A 20,569-nucleotide genomic window follows, 5' to 3' on the forward strand; every position below is an offset into this window, starting at 1 on the left:
TAATAATTGCCCGGAAGCTCGTCTAAGTTGTTACATGTATCAATATTTTGTTTCTTTTTAATGCTCAGTAATATTCCATGGTATGAATGTACCAGAGTGTAACAGTTCAGCCATTGAAGGACATTTGGGTTGTGCTATGATCTGAATGTTTGCCTCCCTCCTCCCCAATTCATGTTGAAATCCTAACCCCCCAAAAGTAATGGTATTAGTAGATGAGGTGTTTGGGGGACGAGTAGGTCATAAGGATGGAGCCCTCATGAAAGAGATGTGTTATGAAAGAGATCCCACAGAGCTCCCTACCCCTTCTTGGTATTTAGTTTTATAAGAAACTAGCAAAACTTTTCCAGATTGGCTGTACCATTGTACATTCCAGTCAGCAACGTGAGTGGCGAGTGACCCAGTTTCTCTATGTTATTGCTGGCATTTGGTATGTCACTCTTTTTTTATTTTATTTTTTTTAATTTTTACAGAGAGTGTGTGTGTGAGCAGGGGAAAGAGGCAGAGGGAGAGAGAGAGAATCTCAGACTTCCATGCTCAGCACAGAGCATCTGATGAGATCAAGAGTCAGATGCTCAACCAGCTGAGCCACCCAGGCTTCCTGTGTCACTATTTTTATTTTAGTCATTCTGGTAGTTATGTTAACGTCATGGCTTTAATTTTTATTTCCCCATGCTACTGAAATTAACATCTTGTGCTTATTTACTATCTGTATATCACCTTTCAACAAAATGTGTTTTTGCCCCTCCCCCCCCTTATCTTTAGTTTTGAGAGTTCTTTATATATTGTAGTTACTGTAAGTTCTTAGATATGTGTTTTGCAAATATTTTTCCCAGTCTGTAGCTTCTCTTTTGTCTTCATAACGGAGTCACAAAGTTTTAAATTTTGCTACTAGCCAGTTTTTCAGTTTTTCCTTTTTTATATGCTGTTGGTATCAAATCTGTATGCTTTATTGTGTATTTTTCTTAGTGTCCTAGTCTGTTTTTTCTGTTTTTCTCCCCCAAGAAGAGTTCCTAAATAATATTGATTTAGCTCTTTTTTTTTTTTTTTTTTTTTTTTGAGTGTTATCGTTGTCAGATTTTAGTAACAGTGTCATGCTGGTTTCCTAAATATTTGCTGAAAAGGTTCTCCTATCTGACTTGGACTAAAACACAGTAGGTCTATCTCTCTCTTTTGATTAAAGAAGTCCTTGTAGAGCAAAACTTTGTTCTTTCGGGGGAAATTATTTTATATATTTACCAATTTCTTCCATTTAAAATATTTTTGGCTTGGGGGTACCTGGGTGGGTCAGTCAGTTAAGCATCCAACTTGGACTGAAGTCATGATCTCATGGTTCGTGAGTTCAGGCCCCACATCGGGCTCTGCACTTACAGTGAGGAGCCTGCTTGGGATTCTCTCTCCCTCTCTCTCTCCATCCCTCCCTCACTCGCACTCTCTCTCTCCCAAAATAAATAAGTAAACTTTAAAAATACACATTTTTGGCTTGAACCTGTGTTGATATATTAAAGTTTTCTAAAATATCTTCCATTTCTGTCAGATTTGCAAATTTATTAACTAGAAATTACAAGCTTAACCTTTTTTCCCTTCCCTCATATCTTTCACAATCAATCAGTCGTTAAATTTTAAAAATTTTACTTATCTCCTCATTTTCTTTTGGTATATGCCATACCCTTATCTTACACCTAAACTACTGACAGAGGTTCCAAGTTTCTACTTCAAACAGGTCATCCCTTGAGCCACTAGAGTAGAACAGGTAGTCTGTTTTAAATGCTTAGTTTAAATAAATAAATAAATAAATGATAGAGTTAACTGTAAACACTCAAAAATTCTGTATGACACACACTACAATTTTAAAAACGTTGCATAGGAAAAATATTTCCAGTAGATGAGACAAAGGGCCAATATCCGTGATATATAAAACACTCATATAAAATCATTTTATAAAACCTAAGATACCCATAGAGAAATGGACAAAGAACATGTATATACAACTGCTGAAGGAAGGAATGGTAATCAATAAAATTCAGCATAACTAGTAATGTAAATTAAAATCACTTACGTTTTGAGACTAACTCAGTGGGTTAAGTTGTCTGACTCTTGATTTCGGCTCGGGTCACGATCTCCTGGATCGTGGGTTTAAGCCCTGAGTCTGATGGTGCGGAGCCTGCTTGAGATTCTCTCTCCCCCAACCCCCGTCTCTGCCCCTGCCCTACTCAAGCTCCCCCTCTCTCTCCCTCTCTCTCTCTCTCTCTCTCAAAATAAATAAACTTAAAAAATTTTTAAAACAAAAAATCACTTACTTTTTTTGGCTGTAAAATTTTAACAGTGCAGATGAATATACAGTGAAATCTCCATTGACAAGGCAGTGTGAATTGGTACAAAAGTTTTGGAAAACATTTTGGCAAAATGGATTGAATCACAAAAATATCTGTAATTCAGTAATTCTAGTTTTGGAAAGCTTGTGCTTGGGAAATAATCACAAATATATTGAGGGCTTTATGTGGAGTTCTCTGGATGATTATTTACACATTTGTGGAAAATGCGAAATAACCAAAATACAGATCACTGTGGAGATGGTTAATTAAGTTATGGCATATCTACTGGGTGGAAAGTAATGTAATCATTTAAGAATTACAAAGCATCTTTTGTAACATGGGAGGAAGTTTGTATGAAAATGCAGGATATAAAATTGTGTGTATACACACACACACATACATAATTTGAACTTTTTAATGTGTATATACTTGAAGAAAAAGATTGTGGCTTTTAGTTTCATAGATAGTGTTTCTTTTGAATTTTTTGTTGTTTGTTTTCTGTTCTGTAAGTGAACATATTCCATACCATAAAAAATTTCAAAGCAAAAGCTTTATTAAAACCAAGTTGTTTTTTAAAAGCCCCCTATAGGGGAGCCTGGGTGGCTCAGTTGGTTAAGCATCTGACTTCAGCTCAGGTCACGATCTCGTGGTCCGTGAGTTCGAGCCCCGCGTCAGGCTCTGGGCTGATGGCTCAGAGCATGGAGCCTGCTTCCAATTCTGTGTCTCCCTCTCTCTCTGCCCCTCCCCCATTCATGCTCTGTCTCTCTGTCTCAAAAATAAATAAACGTTAAAAAAATTTTTTTTTTTTAAATAAAAGCCACCTATAGTAGCTCCATATGTAAGTGCCCTTAATTATTTGAACTCTGAAATCGTCTTTAGCAGTTCTAATCAAGCTGAATTTCATTGTTTCCCGAACCTTTCTCATTTGTCTCTTCAAGTCTTCCAACATTTTGTTCGCTCTGTCCTGACAACTCTTTACTCCTTCACCACCCTTACGCTACTTTATCCTTACGTACTACTTGAATGTCACTTTTTCTGGGAGGCCTTCTCCTAAACTTCCTAAGGTGCTTCTTTTCTTTGTCCTCATTGTGCTTTGTATGGCTTTACCTTAACTGCTTTTCATTTTCTTTTGTCTCTTCCAGGCTTTAAACTTGAGGCCTATTGTGTCTTCTAGGCTTTAAACTTAAGCACCCTTCTGGGTGCTTTTTATCTATTTACAGTGTCACTTAGTGCTAGGCCACTAGAGATATTGACACAGTAAAGAAAAAGGGCTCAAAAATGTCTGTTAAATTGACTTGGGTTGTAAGGCAACCTGTGGTCCCTAGAGGGAACTATGGCCATAGAGTTGTCACTGGATAAAGAAGCAGACAAATAACATTCATGTAGCTCTTGGCATTTGTAACAATCCTTTCTTTCAGGATATCTGATTTGAACCCTACAATCATCCTGATTCTTCTGTTAGTAAGTGATGGAACCAGGACCTGAATGGCAGATGCTAGTTGAGAAATAGTTGTATGAAAAATCGTTTATAGTAGGTGGTAATTAGAAAACCAGTTGCAGAGTGAGTGAGGGTAAAGGGACTATCCTAATTGGTGAAAAATGAAAGGGGGGCAAAAAGCCAATGCAGTGTAATCTGGGAGATTGTAATAACTGAAGGGTAGAAATGGAAGACAGGCTTGATGTTATTAACATAATTTTGAGCAACGTGTGTGTGTGTGTCTCTCTCTCTCTCTCTTTTTTTTTTTTTCCTTTAATGAAGCCAGAAAATATTTGAGTCTCTAAATGTGGACTCTTTATGGTAAATATTTTGATTCTGTCAGATTTGGTGTTGTAGATAAAGCTAAACCCCATAAAGAGTCCTTCCCTTGGTATTAGCTTAAGTAACTAAACATAGTTTCAAGTTCGGTTTTTTAAAGTTTCCTCTAGAGGGTGACAGTGTACAATTAACAGACTTAATGAAAGCGTAGATGTTCTTGGAGAGTCATTTATGATCATAGGAAAATTAAAAACAGTTGTTCAGGAAGTTGTAAACAGGTATGGCCATTTCAGTTCTGAGCTGTAACAGAACATGCGGTGTAAAATTGTAATTTAGTTTAAATAAAGGCTAAACAATACGGGAGTTTTTAATTGATATGTTAAATCAGACGGGTTTGAGGATTAATAACCAGTTGCCTATTATTTTTTTTCTGTTGTTAATCACACAGAAATTAGATCTTTTGAAGCCAGTGAGACAAAGTTAACTAGACCAGTAAAGATCTCCCCCTTACTTACTGATTTGTGAATCTCTGTGATTAATTGAAGTCTGTAGTCCTGTTGTCAGAGTACTTATCATTTTTTATTACAGGCTGACTCAGGCTACATGATTGTCGCAATCACAGGTTAATAATAAAGCAAAGTTGGACAGCTGATTTATCCATTAACATTCCCCATTTATTTACCTTTGTTTTTGGAAATGTGTTGCAAACATGAATTTTATTTTTTTAAAATGATCATTGTAATAGTTCCTCCTAGTTTTGAGTGAAGTAAATCATTTCATTGTTAGATTCTCAGTCTGTCCCTAAGGTTGAAGGCCCAGGGGGGTGGTGTCAGGTAATTCGTCCTTTACTGTCATCGTTTTGCTTTGGCACCCATGCAGGTTTAAAGCGCCTTTTTTATGACAATTATGTTTGACGTTCGAGGTGAAAACTTATTTTTGAGCAGCATGTTATTACATGAAAGAGGCTTCAATGCTTGTGAAGTTCCTGCTTTCGTTCACTTCATTGTTTATTTTTCTGTGGCTTGTCAGGGTTTTTTGGTTTTTAGATGTTTTTTAACCTCAGTTACTGCTTCTCTTTGGAAGCACTTTGGATTCCCTTGTGCCTCAACTATGGGCTTCTTAGATATTCCTCCTCGTTTTATTTTTTTAGTGGTTGCTCTAGCGTTTATGTTAACTTATCATAGTCTACTATCATATAACATACTGCCTCAGATTCCAAGTAAGAACTTTTCTTTTCCCTTCTCCTATCCTTTGTTTCCATACATTTTACTTGTAGATATGTCATAAACCCTAGCATACATTTCAATTTCTTTAACTGTCATTTTTTACAAGAAATTTATAAAATGAAATAAGATGTTGAAATATTTTCGCACATAATTACCATTTTCAGCACTTGTTACTCCTCTCGTTAGATCCCACTTTTAAATCTCGTATCATTTTCTTTCCTGTGGAAGAACTTTATCATTTCTTACACAGGCTTGCTGCTGGTAAATTCTTTCAGCTTCTCTTGTGTGAAACAGACTTTAATTTCATATCTATTTTTGAGATATTTTTGCTGGATAAAGAATTTTAATTTGTTTATATTTTTCTTCAGCACTCAATTCTTTTTCTTTCTTTTCTTTTCTTTCTCCTTTTTTTTTTTAACCACACCTCCCCACCCTCTTTGGAGAATCCAGTTACACATACATTAGAACATTTTTTTTTTTTCATAACTCACTGAGACTCTGGTTTTCTTTTTCTTTTTCTTTTCAATCCCTTTTTCCCTGCGTAGAGTAGTTTTTATTGCTGTGTTCTGAAGTACACTAATCTTTCTCTCATGGTGTCTAAACTTCTGTTAATCCCTATCCAATACATTTTTTATTTCAGGTATTTTTCACCTCCAGAAGTTCCATTTGTGTTGTATATGTTCTGTTTCTCTCCTCATTCATGTTTTCCATTAAATACTTCATTATGATTTCCCAGTAATTTAATGTCACTGCTATTTTTAGTCACTTTCTGTTATTTTGTCAGTGTTTGATCTTATTGGGCTGTTCACATTCTCCTGCTTATCGCCACCTTAGTAATTTTTGATTCGTTGTAGGACAGTGAATTTTAAGTTCTCGAACATCTAGAGTTTATAGTTTTGAACAGATTTGATCTGGCCGACAGTTAAGTTCGTTGCAGTTCAGTGTGATATGTTTGTGCCTTATTTTGTTTGTTATTAGTTTTGGCAGCCGGTCTAAGTAGCTCTGAGGACACCATAATCCTGTACTAAAGCATACCCCAAATTTAGGGTCTCTACTGAATATTTTGGATAAGCATTAAGGGCTCTGCACCCTGGCTGGAACTTGAAAGCATCCCAGTTTTGGGGATGTGCTTTGGCGATGGTTCCACTCACGGCTTCTGCTCACTCTTTGACTTTGTGGAGTTTCCCTGTATACCTACACCTGGTAGTATTCAGCTTAGCCTCAAGTTTATCCTTGGTCAGATTTCTGGGGTTCTTTTCTGCATGGATTCCACTCTTCCGAACTCTGCGCCTCCATTTATAGCTGCTTCCGGAGACCTGAACTCTATAGTCTGTTTTCTCAACTCTACTAGACTATGCTCTGCTTGGGTCTCCCCCTACTCCTTAGTTTATAATGTGCCTCCAAAGGGGCACCTGGGTGGCTCAGTTGCTTAGGCTTCCGACCTCAGCCCAAGTCATGATCTCATGGTTCCTGAGCTCAAGCCCCACATCCAGCCCTGCACTGACAGCTCAGAGCCCGGAGCCTGCTTCGGATTCTGTGTCTCCCTCTCACTCTGCCCCTCCCCCACTCGCGCTCTGTATTAAAAAGAAAAATGTGCCTCCAGGAAGAATGCTGGGCTGATCATTGATGTGGTCATGTCATTTGTTTCCTTTCTCCAGGTGTCATGGTCTTCCCATCTGTTTCCATTTGTGAAAATGTGGTTCATATATTTTGTCTAGTTTTTTGATGTTTATGGTGAATGGCAAGTCTCATTACTCCATCATGGCCAAAATTTGAATCTGGTCTCGTTTTAGTAATCAAATAGTCACTTAGTATTTGCTCTATACCAGCATAATCTTCTAGTAAGAATTCAAGAGTAGTTCACTTTTTCTTAAAGCTACTATATTATGACAGGAGCTTAAAAATATTGTTAAATGAAGGAATGAGCAAAGTAAACACCCTTTATTAGTAGACACTCATTCATACTTTCTTTTTAATCTTTGGCTCAGAAGTCCCTTCGCAAAAGCTAATACTAACCATATAGCAAATATTTACAATATACTTACAAATAGAGTAATATATTCAGTTCTATTTATTGGAATAAAATCTTCTTTTAAACATCAGTGTAAATCATAATGATTCCTATTTGAGTGCCATGTTTATTTCACTTATCAAAGCATCACTCTTCACAACTGCTTTTATATATCTTTTCTTTTTTGTATATTTATATCATGCATTTCATAGTTTTATATTTCTCATGTTTAAGCAAGGATGTGTTAGAATGTTAATGTTTAGATTTTATGGAACTTTGAATTACACATACCTTCAGGATTTGTAAATGTTTATCTCCTAAATGCTTCACATTAAATTAAAGTTAGGTTGGAAAGTAGTTAATCCTTTTGCAAATGTGCCTCATTACTCATCTTCAAATAATATTTATTCATAAAAATAAACACATTTCCTTGATGAAATAAATCAAATATATTTTCTTATACATGATTTTAGCTACATATTTGTTCTGTTTTAGTAGGTAATTTTCCATGTTAGACATTAATTTTTCATCATCCTGCTGCTGCTACAATGAATTACTTGTCTCGAGCTGTACATGAAAGTGATTCCTTTTCCATCCCTTCTGGCAAAAAGATCTTTTTGTGTACATATTAATTTTCACAAGTAGATTTAAGGTCTTCTCACTTTTATTAATATTAAAAAAATGTATCACAAGATAATTTTCTATATTTAAGAAATCAAACATGTGAGATATTAAAAAATGTTAAAGCCAGGCCAATTTTATCCTATTTCCAATTCTGTGATGATTCTTTCCAGTTCTTCAATTAAAGGTGTTACTTGTATTTGCAAAGACTAAATTATGCACGTAAACCAAGAAAGAAAATGCATGAAGGCAAAACCAATGAACTGTATTGTCATTACATCTTATAGCAAGTATCAAACATCTGTGTTAAGGTTAACTTGTAAAGGACAGGAGCTGATACTGTGTTGTGAGGGAGTATAATAATGGTTGTGGTGATAGTGAATTGAGAATAATTTGATTTTTTGCTTCCGAAGAAATAAGATTTAGATACTCTCCATTTTTATTGTAAAGAACAGTGGTAGTTAAAAATAACAAATTAGAAACTGAGAATTGTACTTTAAAAAAAAATTTTTTTTAAGGTTTATTTATCTATTTTGAGATAGAGAGCGAGCCGGGGAAGGGCAGAGAAAGAGAGAATCCCTAGCAGGCTCCACGCTGTCAGCACAGAGCCTGACTCAGTGCTCTATCTCACAAACTGAGATCATGACCTGAGCTGAAATCAAGAGTGGGATGCTTGGAAGGAAACAACCAACAAAACTAAAAGGCAACCAACGGAATGGGAAAAGATATTTGCAAATGACACATCGGACAAAGGGCTAGTATCCAAAATCTGTAAAGAGCTCATCAAACTCCACACCCGAAAAACAAATAACCCAGTGAAGAAATGGGCAGAAAACATGAATAGACACTTCTCTAAAGAAGACATCCGGATGGCCAACAGGCACATGAAAAGATGTTCAACGTCGCTCCTTATCAGGGAAATACAAATCAAAACCACACTCAGATACCACCTCACGCCAGTCAGAGTGGCCAAAATGAAGAAATCAGGAGACTATAGATGCTGGAGAGGATGTGGAGAAACAGGAACCCTCTTGCACTGTTGGTGGGAATGCAAATTGGTGCAGCCGCTCTGGAAAGCAGTGTGGAGGTTCCTCAGAAAATTAAAAATAGACCTACCCTATGACCCAGCAATAGCACTGCTAGGAATTTATCCAAGGGATACAGGAGTACTGATGCATAGGGGCACCTGTACCCCAATGTTTATAGCGGCACTCTCAACAATAGCCAAATTATGGAAAGAGCCTAAATGTCCATCAACTGATGAATGGATAAAGAAATTGTGGTTTATATACACAATGGAATACTACGTGGCAATGAGAAAAAATGAAATATGGCCTTTTGTAGCAACATGGATGGAACTGGAGAGTGTGATGCTAAGTGAAATAAGCCATACAGAGAAAGACAGATACCATATGGTTTCACTCTTATGTGGATCCTGAGAAACATAACAGAAACCCATGGGGGAGGGGAAGGAAAAAAAAAAAAAAGAGGTTAGAGTGGGAGAGAGCCAAAGCATAAGAGACTTAAAAACTGAGAACAAACTGAGGGTTGATGGGGGGTGGGAGGGAGGGCAGGGTGGGTGATGGGTATTGAGGAGGGCACCTTTTGGGATGAGCACTGGGTGTTGTATGGAAACCAATTTGACAGTAAATTTCATATATTAAAAAAATAAAAAAAAATAAAAATAAAAATAAAATAAAAAAATTAAAAATAAATAAATAAATAAATAAAAATAAAAATAAAAAAAAAAAAAAAAAAAAAGAGTGGGATGCTTGGGGCGCCTGGGTGGCGCAGTCGGTTAAGCGTCCGACTTCAGCCAGGTCACGATCTCGCGGTCTGTGAGTTCGAGCCCCGCATCAGGCTCTGGGCTGATGGCTCGGAGCCTGGAGCCTGTTTCCGATTCTGTGTCTCCCTCTCTCTCTCTGCCCCTCCCCCGTTCATGCTCTGTCTCTCTCTGTCCCAAAAATAAATAAAAAACGTTGGAAAAAAAAAATTTTTTTTAAATAAAAAAAATTAAAAAAAAAAAGAGTGGGATGCTTAACTGACTGGGCCACCCAAGTGCCCCCTGAGAATTGTACTTTTTGCATATGAATAAATCACTTAAATCATTTTCTCGTGGTAAAAAGAAAACTGCTCAATTAATTTCTGCGTGTTTCCTTAATGGTTAAGTCCTATATGGCTGCCACTTAAGCCATTGGAAACCTAAGAATCCATCTCATTTTTTCAACCTGTCTATGCTGGATAGCCATTTATCCCCAAAGTTGGTTCACCAAATAGCTAATTACACTCCATGGATTGTAGGATTCATATAGTGTTCACTACCATGTTAAGAAGGTAAGGAGAAAGACCTCCTAGGAAAACCAAACTGTCTGTATTGTATTTCCCCACATTTTCATGACATCATGTTAGCCAGTAGTATATATAGGTAGTGAATAATTAACTAATGTATATTACATTTTCAGTGCATGTTTTTGAGGTTGTTGTTTTAAAGAGATTGACCAAAGGGTGCCTGGGTGGCTCAGTCGGTGAAATGTCCAACTTCGGCTCAGGTCATGATCTCGCGGTTCATGAGTTCAAGCCCCACATCGGGCTCTGTGTTGACAGCTCAGAGCCTGGAGCCTGCTTCAGATTCTGTGTCTCTCCCTCTCTCTGCTCCTCCCCTGCTCACACTCTGTCTCTCCCCCTCTCAAAAATAAATAAACATAAAAAAAAACACAGATTGACGTATGTTTGAAATAGTTATTTGGGAGGTTGGGAAGGCATGTGTTAAGCTCATTTGAGGTTGATAATTTGAATAATTATAATGGTGCTAATCTGCTAGTGGTATTTCTCAAATATAGGCATAGAGAATGAGGATTGTTGAGTTTATATATGAGTGTACTTTTGCCAGAGGAATATAGTAAAAAGATTATGGGATAGAAGGACATAGGGCAGTGAAGTTCTAGAAAAATACGTTGTAAAATAAAAGCTGGTTGCCGAGAGAAGTTAAAGGAGAAAAGACTTGATTGTAAATGAAGAAATAGACACCCGTGAACTGGACACCTGTTTTAATAGGCATAGCTTTAAGCTGGAAAAAAGGGAAATTGTATTTAGACTTGGTACTTAATATACTGATTTTGGAAGTACAGCAGTTTGAGGTAGTAATTTAATTCTGGAGTGACTGGCATATAAGGGAGAGTGCGTACAAATTTTGGAGACCAGGTCAATAAGAATTGAGAAGATGGTTCTATGTATTTTTAAGATTAGATTTGCTTTCTTATTGCTGAAAATCCAGAATAACAATGGTTAAGTAAAAGAAGGACTTGACTTCCTCATTTAAAACAAAGTCTGATGTTGGTAGTAGCCAGTGTGTGCCAAATCCATGAAGTCTGCAGGGACCAAGGTGCTTTCCAATTTCAGCTCTACAAGCCAGCACATGATTATTACCATTTGCAGGGTTGCGTTGTGATCTAAGGTATCTACTAGAGTTTCAGTCATACCATTTCTATTTTAGGCAGCAGAAGTAGAAGAGGGAAAGGGTCAATGAGACCTTTCCCCAGCTGTCATTTCCCCCTTTTAAGGTGACTTCCAGAATTCTCTTCCAACAACTTCTGATAATATGGTGCCAGTTTTAGTTACTTGGTCGTATCGTGCTTTGAGGAATACTGGGAAATGTACTTTTGGCTAGGTACATTACAATGCCCTTAATAATAAAGGGGTCTCGTTAGCAAAGGAGGTAGGAAGAAAGAATGTGGGTAGGCAGTTAGCAGTCTCTGCCACAATTATTTTTTTTTTTTCAACATTTTTTTTTTATTTATTTATTTTTGGGACAGAGAGAGACAGAGCATGAACGGGGGAGGGGCAGAGAGAGAGGGAGACACAGAATCGGAAGCAGGCTCCAGGCTCTGAGCCATCAACCCAGAGCCCGACGCGGGGCTCGAACTCACGGACCGCGAGATCGTGACCTGGCTGAAGTCGGACGCTTAACCGACTGCGCCACCCAGGCGCCCCCTCTGCCACAATTATTAATTATCCACGTGAACAGGAAAATTTTCAATGATGGACACAGAAGGACCTTGAGGTCCTTGGGCAGTTGCAGGCATTAACAAGATCAGGTGGAAGAGAGGGGCTTGAGCCCTAGACCCGTGTTTTCAGGAAACATGGAGAGAAAACTGTAAGTAGCAATGGAATGCACAGAAAAAAAAACCATTATACTTGCCAGTCCCGAGATACGAAGACTATAAGAGAATTTCTTCAAGTGACATCAAGGTTTAGTGAAGACAGGGAGAAGGAATCTGAGGACATGTAGGGGATTTTCCCAATTATAAAGCAGTAGCTCCAAGGGATATGGTAGAAGGAATGGGGCCCTGTGGAAGACGTAAGTGGTAGGTTGGGGTAAGAAAATATAGTTGATAGTTGAGAGGAGTAAGGATGCTGTGAGTAGTGATTCTTAACCTATCCATGAGTTGTTTTTTTTTTAATTAATCTTTAATTATATTGTGTAAATTACAAATTATATTTGCATATTGATGTACTAATGTATTATAAAAACACTATATGTATTTTTAAAGATACAGAAACACAGAAACATAAAGAATGATATAAAAATTATCAGTAGAAATGCTAATATTTTCTTTCCCACACTCCAGCTCATTTTCTTGCCAATCCTTGGGATCATGTAGGTCCCAGAGGCTGCAGTTTCAATATAGCATAGGGCAGGGACTCTGTTAGTGTGACTATAAACAGCCTGGCACGAAATTGATCCCTACTGCCAAGCAGAAGCCTTCCTCTTAAAAATAAGAGCAAGAATACTTAAAATTCTTGGTAGAATTTTGGCAATACCGTAAAACATGGCAAGATTAAATTTGGAGGAAGAAAAAGCATATTACCAGTTACAGATATTGTCATTTGTAAAGATGGCATTTGATCTGTGATTTCAGCAAATCAAATAGCCAGGAAATCTAAAAAATAAAAATATATTAAAGAGGGAACCACAGATCATTGGAGAAAGGAAGGATCATTTATTAAGTTTATTTGAGATTGGTGCTAGTAACTTGGGAGGAGAGGAAAAGTAAGTAAAAGAGTTTAAAGTTGAAAAATTAAAATGTAGGAAAAACTAGAAAAATCATGTAAATGAGTCAAGTCCCTTGGAGATAAAAGAACTTTTCCAAGCACAGAATTGACAAGAAAAAAAAAAAATCACAAATAATAGCTTTGAGTACATAAATATTTCAAGCCTCTGTGTTTCAAATCAGCATTCAAAAATTGAAAGACGGCATGATATTTGCAGCCAATATGTTTGTTTTCCAAAGAGCTCATGTGATGTACTTTAGAAGAAAAAATGCAGCAAAAATACTGGAAGAAAAAACCTGAACAGCTCACAAAGAGGAAGTCTTGGGGAGTTCAGTCACAGTCATAAGAAGAAAAGGAGTTTAAGGCAGGCACAGATCTTGATCAGCTCAAAAGAGATGTGACTGGTTTAAAAGGAAAGGGTGTTCAACCATGTTTTAAAAGGTGTGGGGGGAAGGGAGAGATGACTGAAACCTAACAGACAACATGCTAAAGAAATATGACTGGTTAAAAGAGAGAGAAGAAGAAGAAAATTTGGTCACATTTGTGACCAATGGATGTTTAAAATGATCGGGTTTTTTGCTTTTCAAATTAGAACCTGGTTTTGGGTCAAAGTGATACCCAGTGCTGGCTGGTGTGCAGGGAAAATGAAAACACCATGCTTTTTAAACTGTGTAGCAGTATAAATCTGTACAGTACTTTTGGAACTCCATTTTTTTCTTGCATAAAAACCTAGATGGATCAGACCCTTAAATTTGATATATGAAAATAAATACATTAATAAACATCAAACTCTGTATGTAACATGGAATAAACTAAAAGCCTAAGCATTAAAAAGTAGTTTCTTCAGATTAAGCTATTAAAATTAAAAAGAGAGAGTAAATAACTGCATATTATATATGTATATATATCTTAATATAGTTTTAAAAGACATGATCGAGTAGACATAATTGAATTGGAAATCCTGAGAGTAACAGATACCAAGCCATGTTATAAAGCTGTAGTAAATAAAGCAGTGATAGGCCAGGAGACAAATGAAACAGGACAGACAGTATACAGAATTGGGCCCTTTTATCCCACGGAAGCTTAATATATGATAATGAATGTTAAAAGTGGCATTTCAGTCAGTGGGGCAGAATGAGCCATTCTTTCGTCCATGTACTTATCTATTCAGAAAATGTTTATCGAAGGCCAAGCATTATCCTACATGCCAAGCCAAGGGTACATCAGCAAACCGAGTAGACGAAAATCGCCATCACCACAGGGTTTAAATTTGAGTTGGAGTAGAGATAGTGGATAAATAAATAGAATATGATTACGTGCTGAGGAGAAAAGTAAAGCAGGGAAGAGGGATGGTGTTCACAAGGTGCCATTTGAGGGGAAAACATTTTATTCCTCCTTTATACTGTGTAAAGAACTGCCACAAGACAATTTGTTAAAAAGCAAACAACAGAATTTGACAGATTTTCTTTCTTTCATTGATAACTACTCCTAATTGATAAAGGGGAATATAGAGCTATGCAGTAAATATGCAGGACTTTTTTAGGAATGAAAATGAAAAATCACTTAAAATCCTGAGACTGATAGGAAGTTTAATAATATCAAATTTTCATGGGTTTGGGGAAATGAGTGCTTGTATATGTTGGTGATATAACTGCATATTGGTAATCTGTTTTGGAGGACAGCTTGAGAGTGCTTCTGAGAGCTCTCAGAAGTGAAAAAAATACATATACTGTGACCCAGGAATTCCATTTCTTGGTATTTGCCTCCGGGAACTCTTGAACGTATCACAAGCAGGTGTAGTAGCACAATATGATCTGTAGTCCTCAAAATCCAAGAACTACCTGAATGTGAATGTTGTGTCTGTCCACAGGGTGGAGCACTGTAGCACTATCACAGATTTCCAGAACATATTTATAGACTGTAAGAGTAAATCACAGGTGGTATATGTATACACCAATGGTAACAACAACTACCACAGAACTGTTCATAGCTCCCATCACTGGGAAAGGTATTAGGGTCATGGTGTCACAAAAGTTTTTAGCTTTAGCCTTTCTCTAATTTTATTAACTTTTTAAAAAGAAAGGGTGTGTATTTTATATATATATACACGTATATATATATACACACATATATATATATATATACACGTATACATATATACATATATATATATAGATAGATAGATAAATGACTAAAACAGTTCTCCCTGTTAGCCTGAGCTCAAGATCCATTTCCCAGTATTCTATCCCATATTATATATTCTATCAGTATCACTTAACTGGCACTTGGATGAGTGCTCTTGTGTAAGTGGTTGTTTCTCTGAGTGCCTTAACTTGCCAATTAAATTACAGGCCTTTTGTCAGCTTAGGACCTGGTCTTTTTTTGTTTGTTTGTTTGTTTTTAATCATAATGCCAAAAAAGAAGGTCTTGGTAAAAAATACTGCTTATTATCATTATGAATTTCTTGCATTCTTTGCATAATATTTGTGTGTTCTTTATTTTTGTAAATAAGATCTATAGTAAATCAAAGTTTTCTTTCTAAATTCACTTAAACTTTAAATTATTTATTAGAACACGTATTTTAAACATTCAGTAGTAGAGGGGCGCCTGGGTGGTTCAGCCAGGTAAACGTCCGACTTCAATTCAGGTCATAATCTCGCGGTTGCAGTTCGTGAGTTCTAATCCCGCCACATTGGGCTCTGTGCTGACAGCTCATAGCCTGGAGCCTGCTTCAGATTCTGTGTCTCCCTCTCTCTCTGTCCCTCCTCCACTCATGCTATGTCTCTCTGTGTCTCTCAAAAACAAATAAAAACATTTAAAATATTTAAACATTTAGTAATAGAAAGGAACATTAAAAAATGAGATTGTTCAAACCATCTTATTTTTCTTTGTAGGTCGTTTATATGCAATGCAAACTGGAATGAAGATTGATAGTAAAACTCCAGAATGTCGTAAATTTTTATCAAAGCTAATGGATCAGTTAGAAGCTGTAAGTTAAACACTGATCATTGATTTTCTGATTAATGTTTTAAGTGGCATTTTATTGCATTTGTGTATGTGTATTTTGCCATTTTTGTTCTTCCCCTTGACAGCAATCCACAAAGTTTTTACAGCTGAGAAAAAATTAGACGCAATTTTTTTTTTTTGGTTTTTTTTTTTACATCTTACTGCTAAAGGAGTTAGTTGTAAGCATAGTTTTCAGTGTCTTTGCATTTACCACTATATCTTGTTATTATAGATGTTATAGATGGCCTTTGAGTCATTTTTCACAGGTGACAGACCCTTTCTAACTTTACTTCATGCAGTCACATGGATGATGGATTTGAGAATTCTTAGATAGCTCTTATAATAATGAAACAGGCTATTTATTTAGTGAAAGGGACATTGAAGAAAATGGTATCAGTTGCCTGTAGTCTCTTTGTCTTACTTTCGGTACCAGGACACAAGATACTTTTATGGTCCAGGCATTCTTCCCTGCTAGCAGAAATGTGGTAGGTGACTAATGTATGAGTCACCTTCTTGAACCATGATATAATTTCACAGGTTATATAGAGGCATCGATCCAGGGAAAATTGAATGGGTTTGAAGTACAGGAAGGCAGGGGCAGCCATAGTAATCCCTCTTAGTAATCAGGGCTCCACCCTGTGCCTCCTCTCCCAGCCGTCCTGGTTTCTCTTTTAACAATGTCAGGGTCTACTCCTCATTAATTCATCTCTTCATCTCTTCAGAGGCTGTTATATTAATAGCTGCAACTTTTTATTTGCTTATTTAATTATATGCTCCTGCTCAGGAGAATTATAAATCTAAATATTTATTTGACTAGTTGCATTATTTATTTAGAGAGACAAAATTTAGATATATTAAAAATCAAAACATTTATAATAGTCAGCCCAGAGCTTTTATAAATGTTGAAAGTTATCCAGATCAAAGCCTTATTAGATTAAATAGCCATGGGCAGTAGGGTTATAACTTGATATGGGTATCTGGCCTTCTGACCCGGAATCCCTGTCATTGCAACTTTTAACCACTGATGGTGAGCCTAGTGGCACCACTGATGGAAACCCAGCTGCCCTTGAAGTCTGTCTGTCCTACTTCTAACATGGGTTCTGTAAGTACAGGAAAAATTTGAGTACTCTTTTTTTGGAAGGTGGGGTTAGGAGAGGAGAAATATGTTCCACACATAACAATATATTTTTAAAATCCTGTCACTAATAGACTATATAGCATATATCTCTTTATTAGTTTCACAGTATAAAAATAATAGGTAAAATAATAGCTTACGGATAAGACAGAACTCAGGATAGTTCTTTATAGTAAGTGAAGTGTAAAATCACATTTATAAAGGGACTCGGCAGGAGTGTATTATTACCTAAATTGCACAGCAGGTAGAATAAGCATATTGCATGGTGAGAGCCCATCGGCCTGTGCTGTAATGTTTAGTGTATGTGCTGCCGAAGTGACCACTGAGCTGTAATGTTTAGATTGCAGTTAGTAAACTGAATGTATGATGGTTTTGCTGCCGATTTTTCACGTTGAAGATGAGATGAAATGACATACTCCCACTAAATTTTTCTAGAATTAAATCTAGAATTGAAGCATATCATAGTATGGATACAGTAAACTAGTGTTAGATGTGGGTTTTTTCTGTTTTTGATCAGGATAAGCATAGGGAAAACATTCTTAAATTCCAACATTATATCTCTTCTGGAACTTAAATTATTCTGTTGTAATTTTAAGGATATTTATTTTCCTGATTTTGTGAAAAATCCTGAAGCCTTTTTTAAATTTGATTTTTTACTTCATGGTGTCTTTGAGAAAAACCATTTTTAAACAGTAGTGTGGTACTCAGATCTAATATTTCAGAAAATCATTTCATTCCAGTAGAACAGTCTGGGTAAGATGTAGGAACTTAATTTGTTGTGTTTAAAATATTTTAAATTATTGGGACACCTGAGTGGCTCAGTTGGTTAAGCATCTGAATCTTGATTTCAGCTCAGGTCACGATCTCACCATTGTAAGATCGACTCTACACTGACAGTGTAGAGGCTGCTTGGGATTCTCTCCCCCTCTCTCTGCCCCTCCCCCGCTCACTTTCTCCCCCTTCCTCCCTCTCCCTCTCTCTCTCTCTCTCTCTCTCTCTCTCTCTCTCTCTTTCAAAATAAATAAATTTTAAGATATTGTAAATTATTGTATGTGTGGGAAAGGGATGTACTGACTGAAAATTTACAGTTGGGAATTGTGTTTTAACTTTGAGGTATTAGGCTAAATTTTAAAAACTTCTGTAATCCTAGTCTCAGTTTGTGATCTTATACTGTAGAAATAGATCTTTTTTTTTTTTTTTTCCACAGTATCCTCTGAGTGATACTATTTTAGGATGTAATGATTTCCCTAATCTCATTTTTTATATTTGATAGAAGAAATTGAAATGGGAATAAATTAAAATTTTAAATTGTAATTAGGAATTCCTAATCATAAGAATTTCCCAATTCTGTTTTTAGGATACCTGATAGTATATTGACTATTATCTTGAAATATTGTCTGATGCTTTACATAGATAGTTGGATGTGTTATCTTTTTATTCTTGCTTATTTTGATTTTTAGAGCTAAATTATCCTTTCAGGTTATTATAAATATGTTTCTTCAAAATTTTGTAAACATTGGATTTTCTAAAAACCTTGGGCTGAGGGAGAGCAATTTTTATGAGATTTCATTGATAGATCTACTGAAATGGGTGTAATTTTTAAAATATAAAATGATTATTAGGATTATAGGATTATTTGTACTTAAGTAGACTTCTTGTGAGTCCAAATCTTAAGCTTTGTACCTGATTTAATTTTAGCTTAAGAAACAGTTGGGTGATAATGAAGCTATTACTCAAGAAATAGTTGGTTCTGCCCACTTGGAGAATTATGCTTTGAAAATGTTTTTGTATGCAGATAATGAAGATCGTGCTGGACGATTTCACAAGTAAGTAAGGCAGAAAAATTAAATTAAACTTAAAAATTGAAATTACTGTGTAACTGGAATTATCCAGTCTTCCACTGAATGCTTTCAGACCTCTTGATTAATGATTTAGATTTTTTTTTAATTACTTGTAGAATCTCAGAATCATTTTAAGTTACAAGAGCAATCCTGCCTTTTTGGAGAAAATTGCTGAAGGAAGAATACCAACGGCAGATTTATTTTTTCAGTGAATACTCTGCAAATAGCCATTATTTAACATTTGGTAAAATCTAAGAGTTGATTTTAGCCAACAACAGCCTGTTTCAGTGAAACTGATTTTTTTTTAATTACCACAACCTGCCAAGTGAAATGATTTGTCATTATTTTAATAATAACGCAAAGAAATGAACGTAGCTTGATACAGATTTGAATAATACTATAATTGCATTTTTTAATGAAAAGTAGACTATAAAACTTTGCTGTAGTATATTTACTTATGAGTGTTGTTACTTTCCCCCAATACAGATTATAAAAGGAGCTTTGTTGTGGTCTTGAAATCTGATTTTATTTAAAACATTAATTTTTGACTGCTTTTGTAAAACACTAGAATTTTTTTTCTTATAGTTACCTGACTAATTCTGCAGCTTAATGGTTTTCATTTAACTCAACCAGCTCTCTCTTCTTGTTTAGAAACATGATCAAGTCTTTCTATACTGCAAGTCTTTTAATAGATGTCATAACAGTGTTTGGAGAACTCACTGATGAAGTGAGTATGCATTCTTTATTGTTTTATTAGCTAAAGATCGGTATTGTCACGCTTTTTTGGTTTTGTTATTGCCTTGCTTAGTTACAGCAGCATGCCTATCAGAAATGCAGTGTAAGCAAAAAATGTTCCACTAGCTACATTTGTAAAAGTAAGAAGATGAAACATTTCTTAATAATATATTTTATTTTTAATAGTATATGTTCTTTGCATCTAGTGTGTATTTTATAATTTGGCAAAAGCATAGCTACTGTATTGGGTATCACGGGTTTAGGGTTTGATTTTATTAAGTGTTTAAATATTATTAATCCTGTATACTAGTAAATTTCTACACTGTTATTTCATCAATATACTGGGGGCAGAGACTTTTAGGACCTTCTTCCTATTTCATTTCTAGTCAGAAATACTATGATTCGTCTCATTGTAAAGTACCCATAGAACTTGATATTTTCTGAGATGCTTCATATCCATTTTATCATGTTGTTTCTCATAACCTCTAAGGTAAGTAGAGCATATATTCATTTTATACATGAGCAAATTGAGGCTAAGTGATGAAGTTATTGCTGTGAGTTCAGTGTTGTTTTCACTGTAGCAGACTTTACCATTGGCGTGGAAATTGTGCTTTTTGAGAGGGGAGATACTAATCTAGAGACAGAAAAAAAAACAGCTACAAATGAGACTGATAAAGCCATGTTGTATTAGTGATTTGGAATTTATGGAGAACATTGCTTTCTGTGATGTGAGTTTTTTCCAAATGATGAGCAGCTCATAGTATAAAGTTCAAAACAAAATGGAATATTACTTATGAGATGTTTGCATTTGCATTTTCATGAAACAGAATAGAAAAACTGTGTAAAACATTATTTATGTTTAAAAATTTTTTTT

General features: G+C 35.8%; 1 protein-coding gene across 2 annotated transcripts in view; it reads left to right on the forward strand.

Annotated features, from left to right (window-relative positions):
- The window catches only part of VTA1 (vesicle trafficking 1), a 69,551-nt gene that overhangs the window by 7,370 nt on the left and 41,612 nt on the right, over nt 1-20,569 (forward strand). For both annotated transcript variants that reach the window (XM_042939964.1, XM_042939965.1), the window contains exons 2-4: nt 15,873-15,967; nt 18,818-18,945; nt 19,612-19,687. In XM_042939964.1, the coding sequence (XP_042795898.1) occupies nt 15,873-15,967; nt 18,818-18,945; nt 19,612-19,687 (299 nt within the window). The remainder of the gene's footprint in view (nt 1-15,872; nt 15,968-18,817; nt 18,946-19,611; nt 19,688-20,569) is intronic.

The sequence above is a fragment of the Panthera leo genome, chromosome B2, assembly GCF_018350215.1.
Source record: "Panthera leo isolate Ple1 chromosome B2, P.leo_Ple1_pat1.1, whole genome shotgun sequence".
Classification (NCBI taxonomy): domain Eukaryota; kingdom Metazoa; phylum Chordata; class Mammalia; order Carnivora; family Felidae; genus Panthera; species Panthera leo.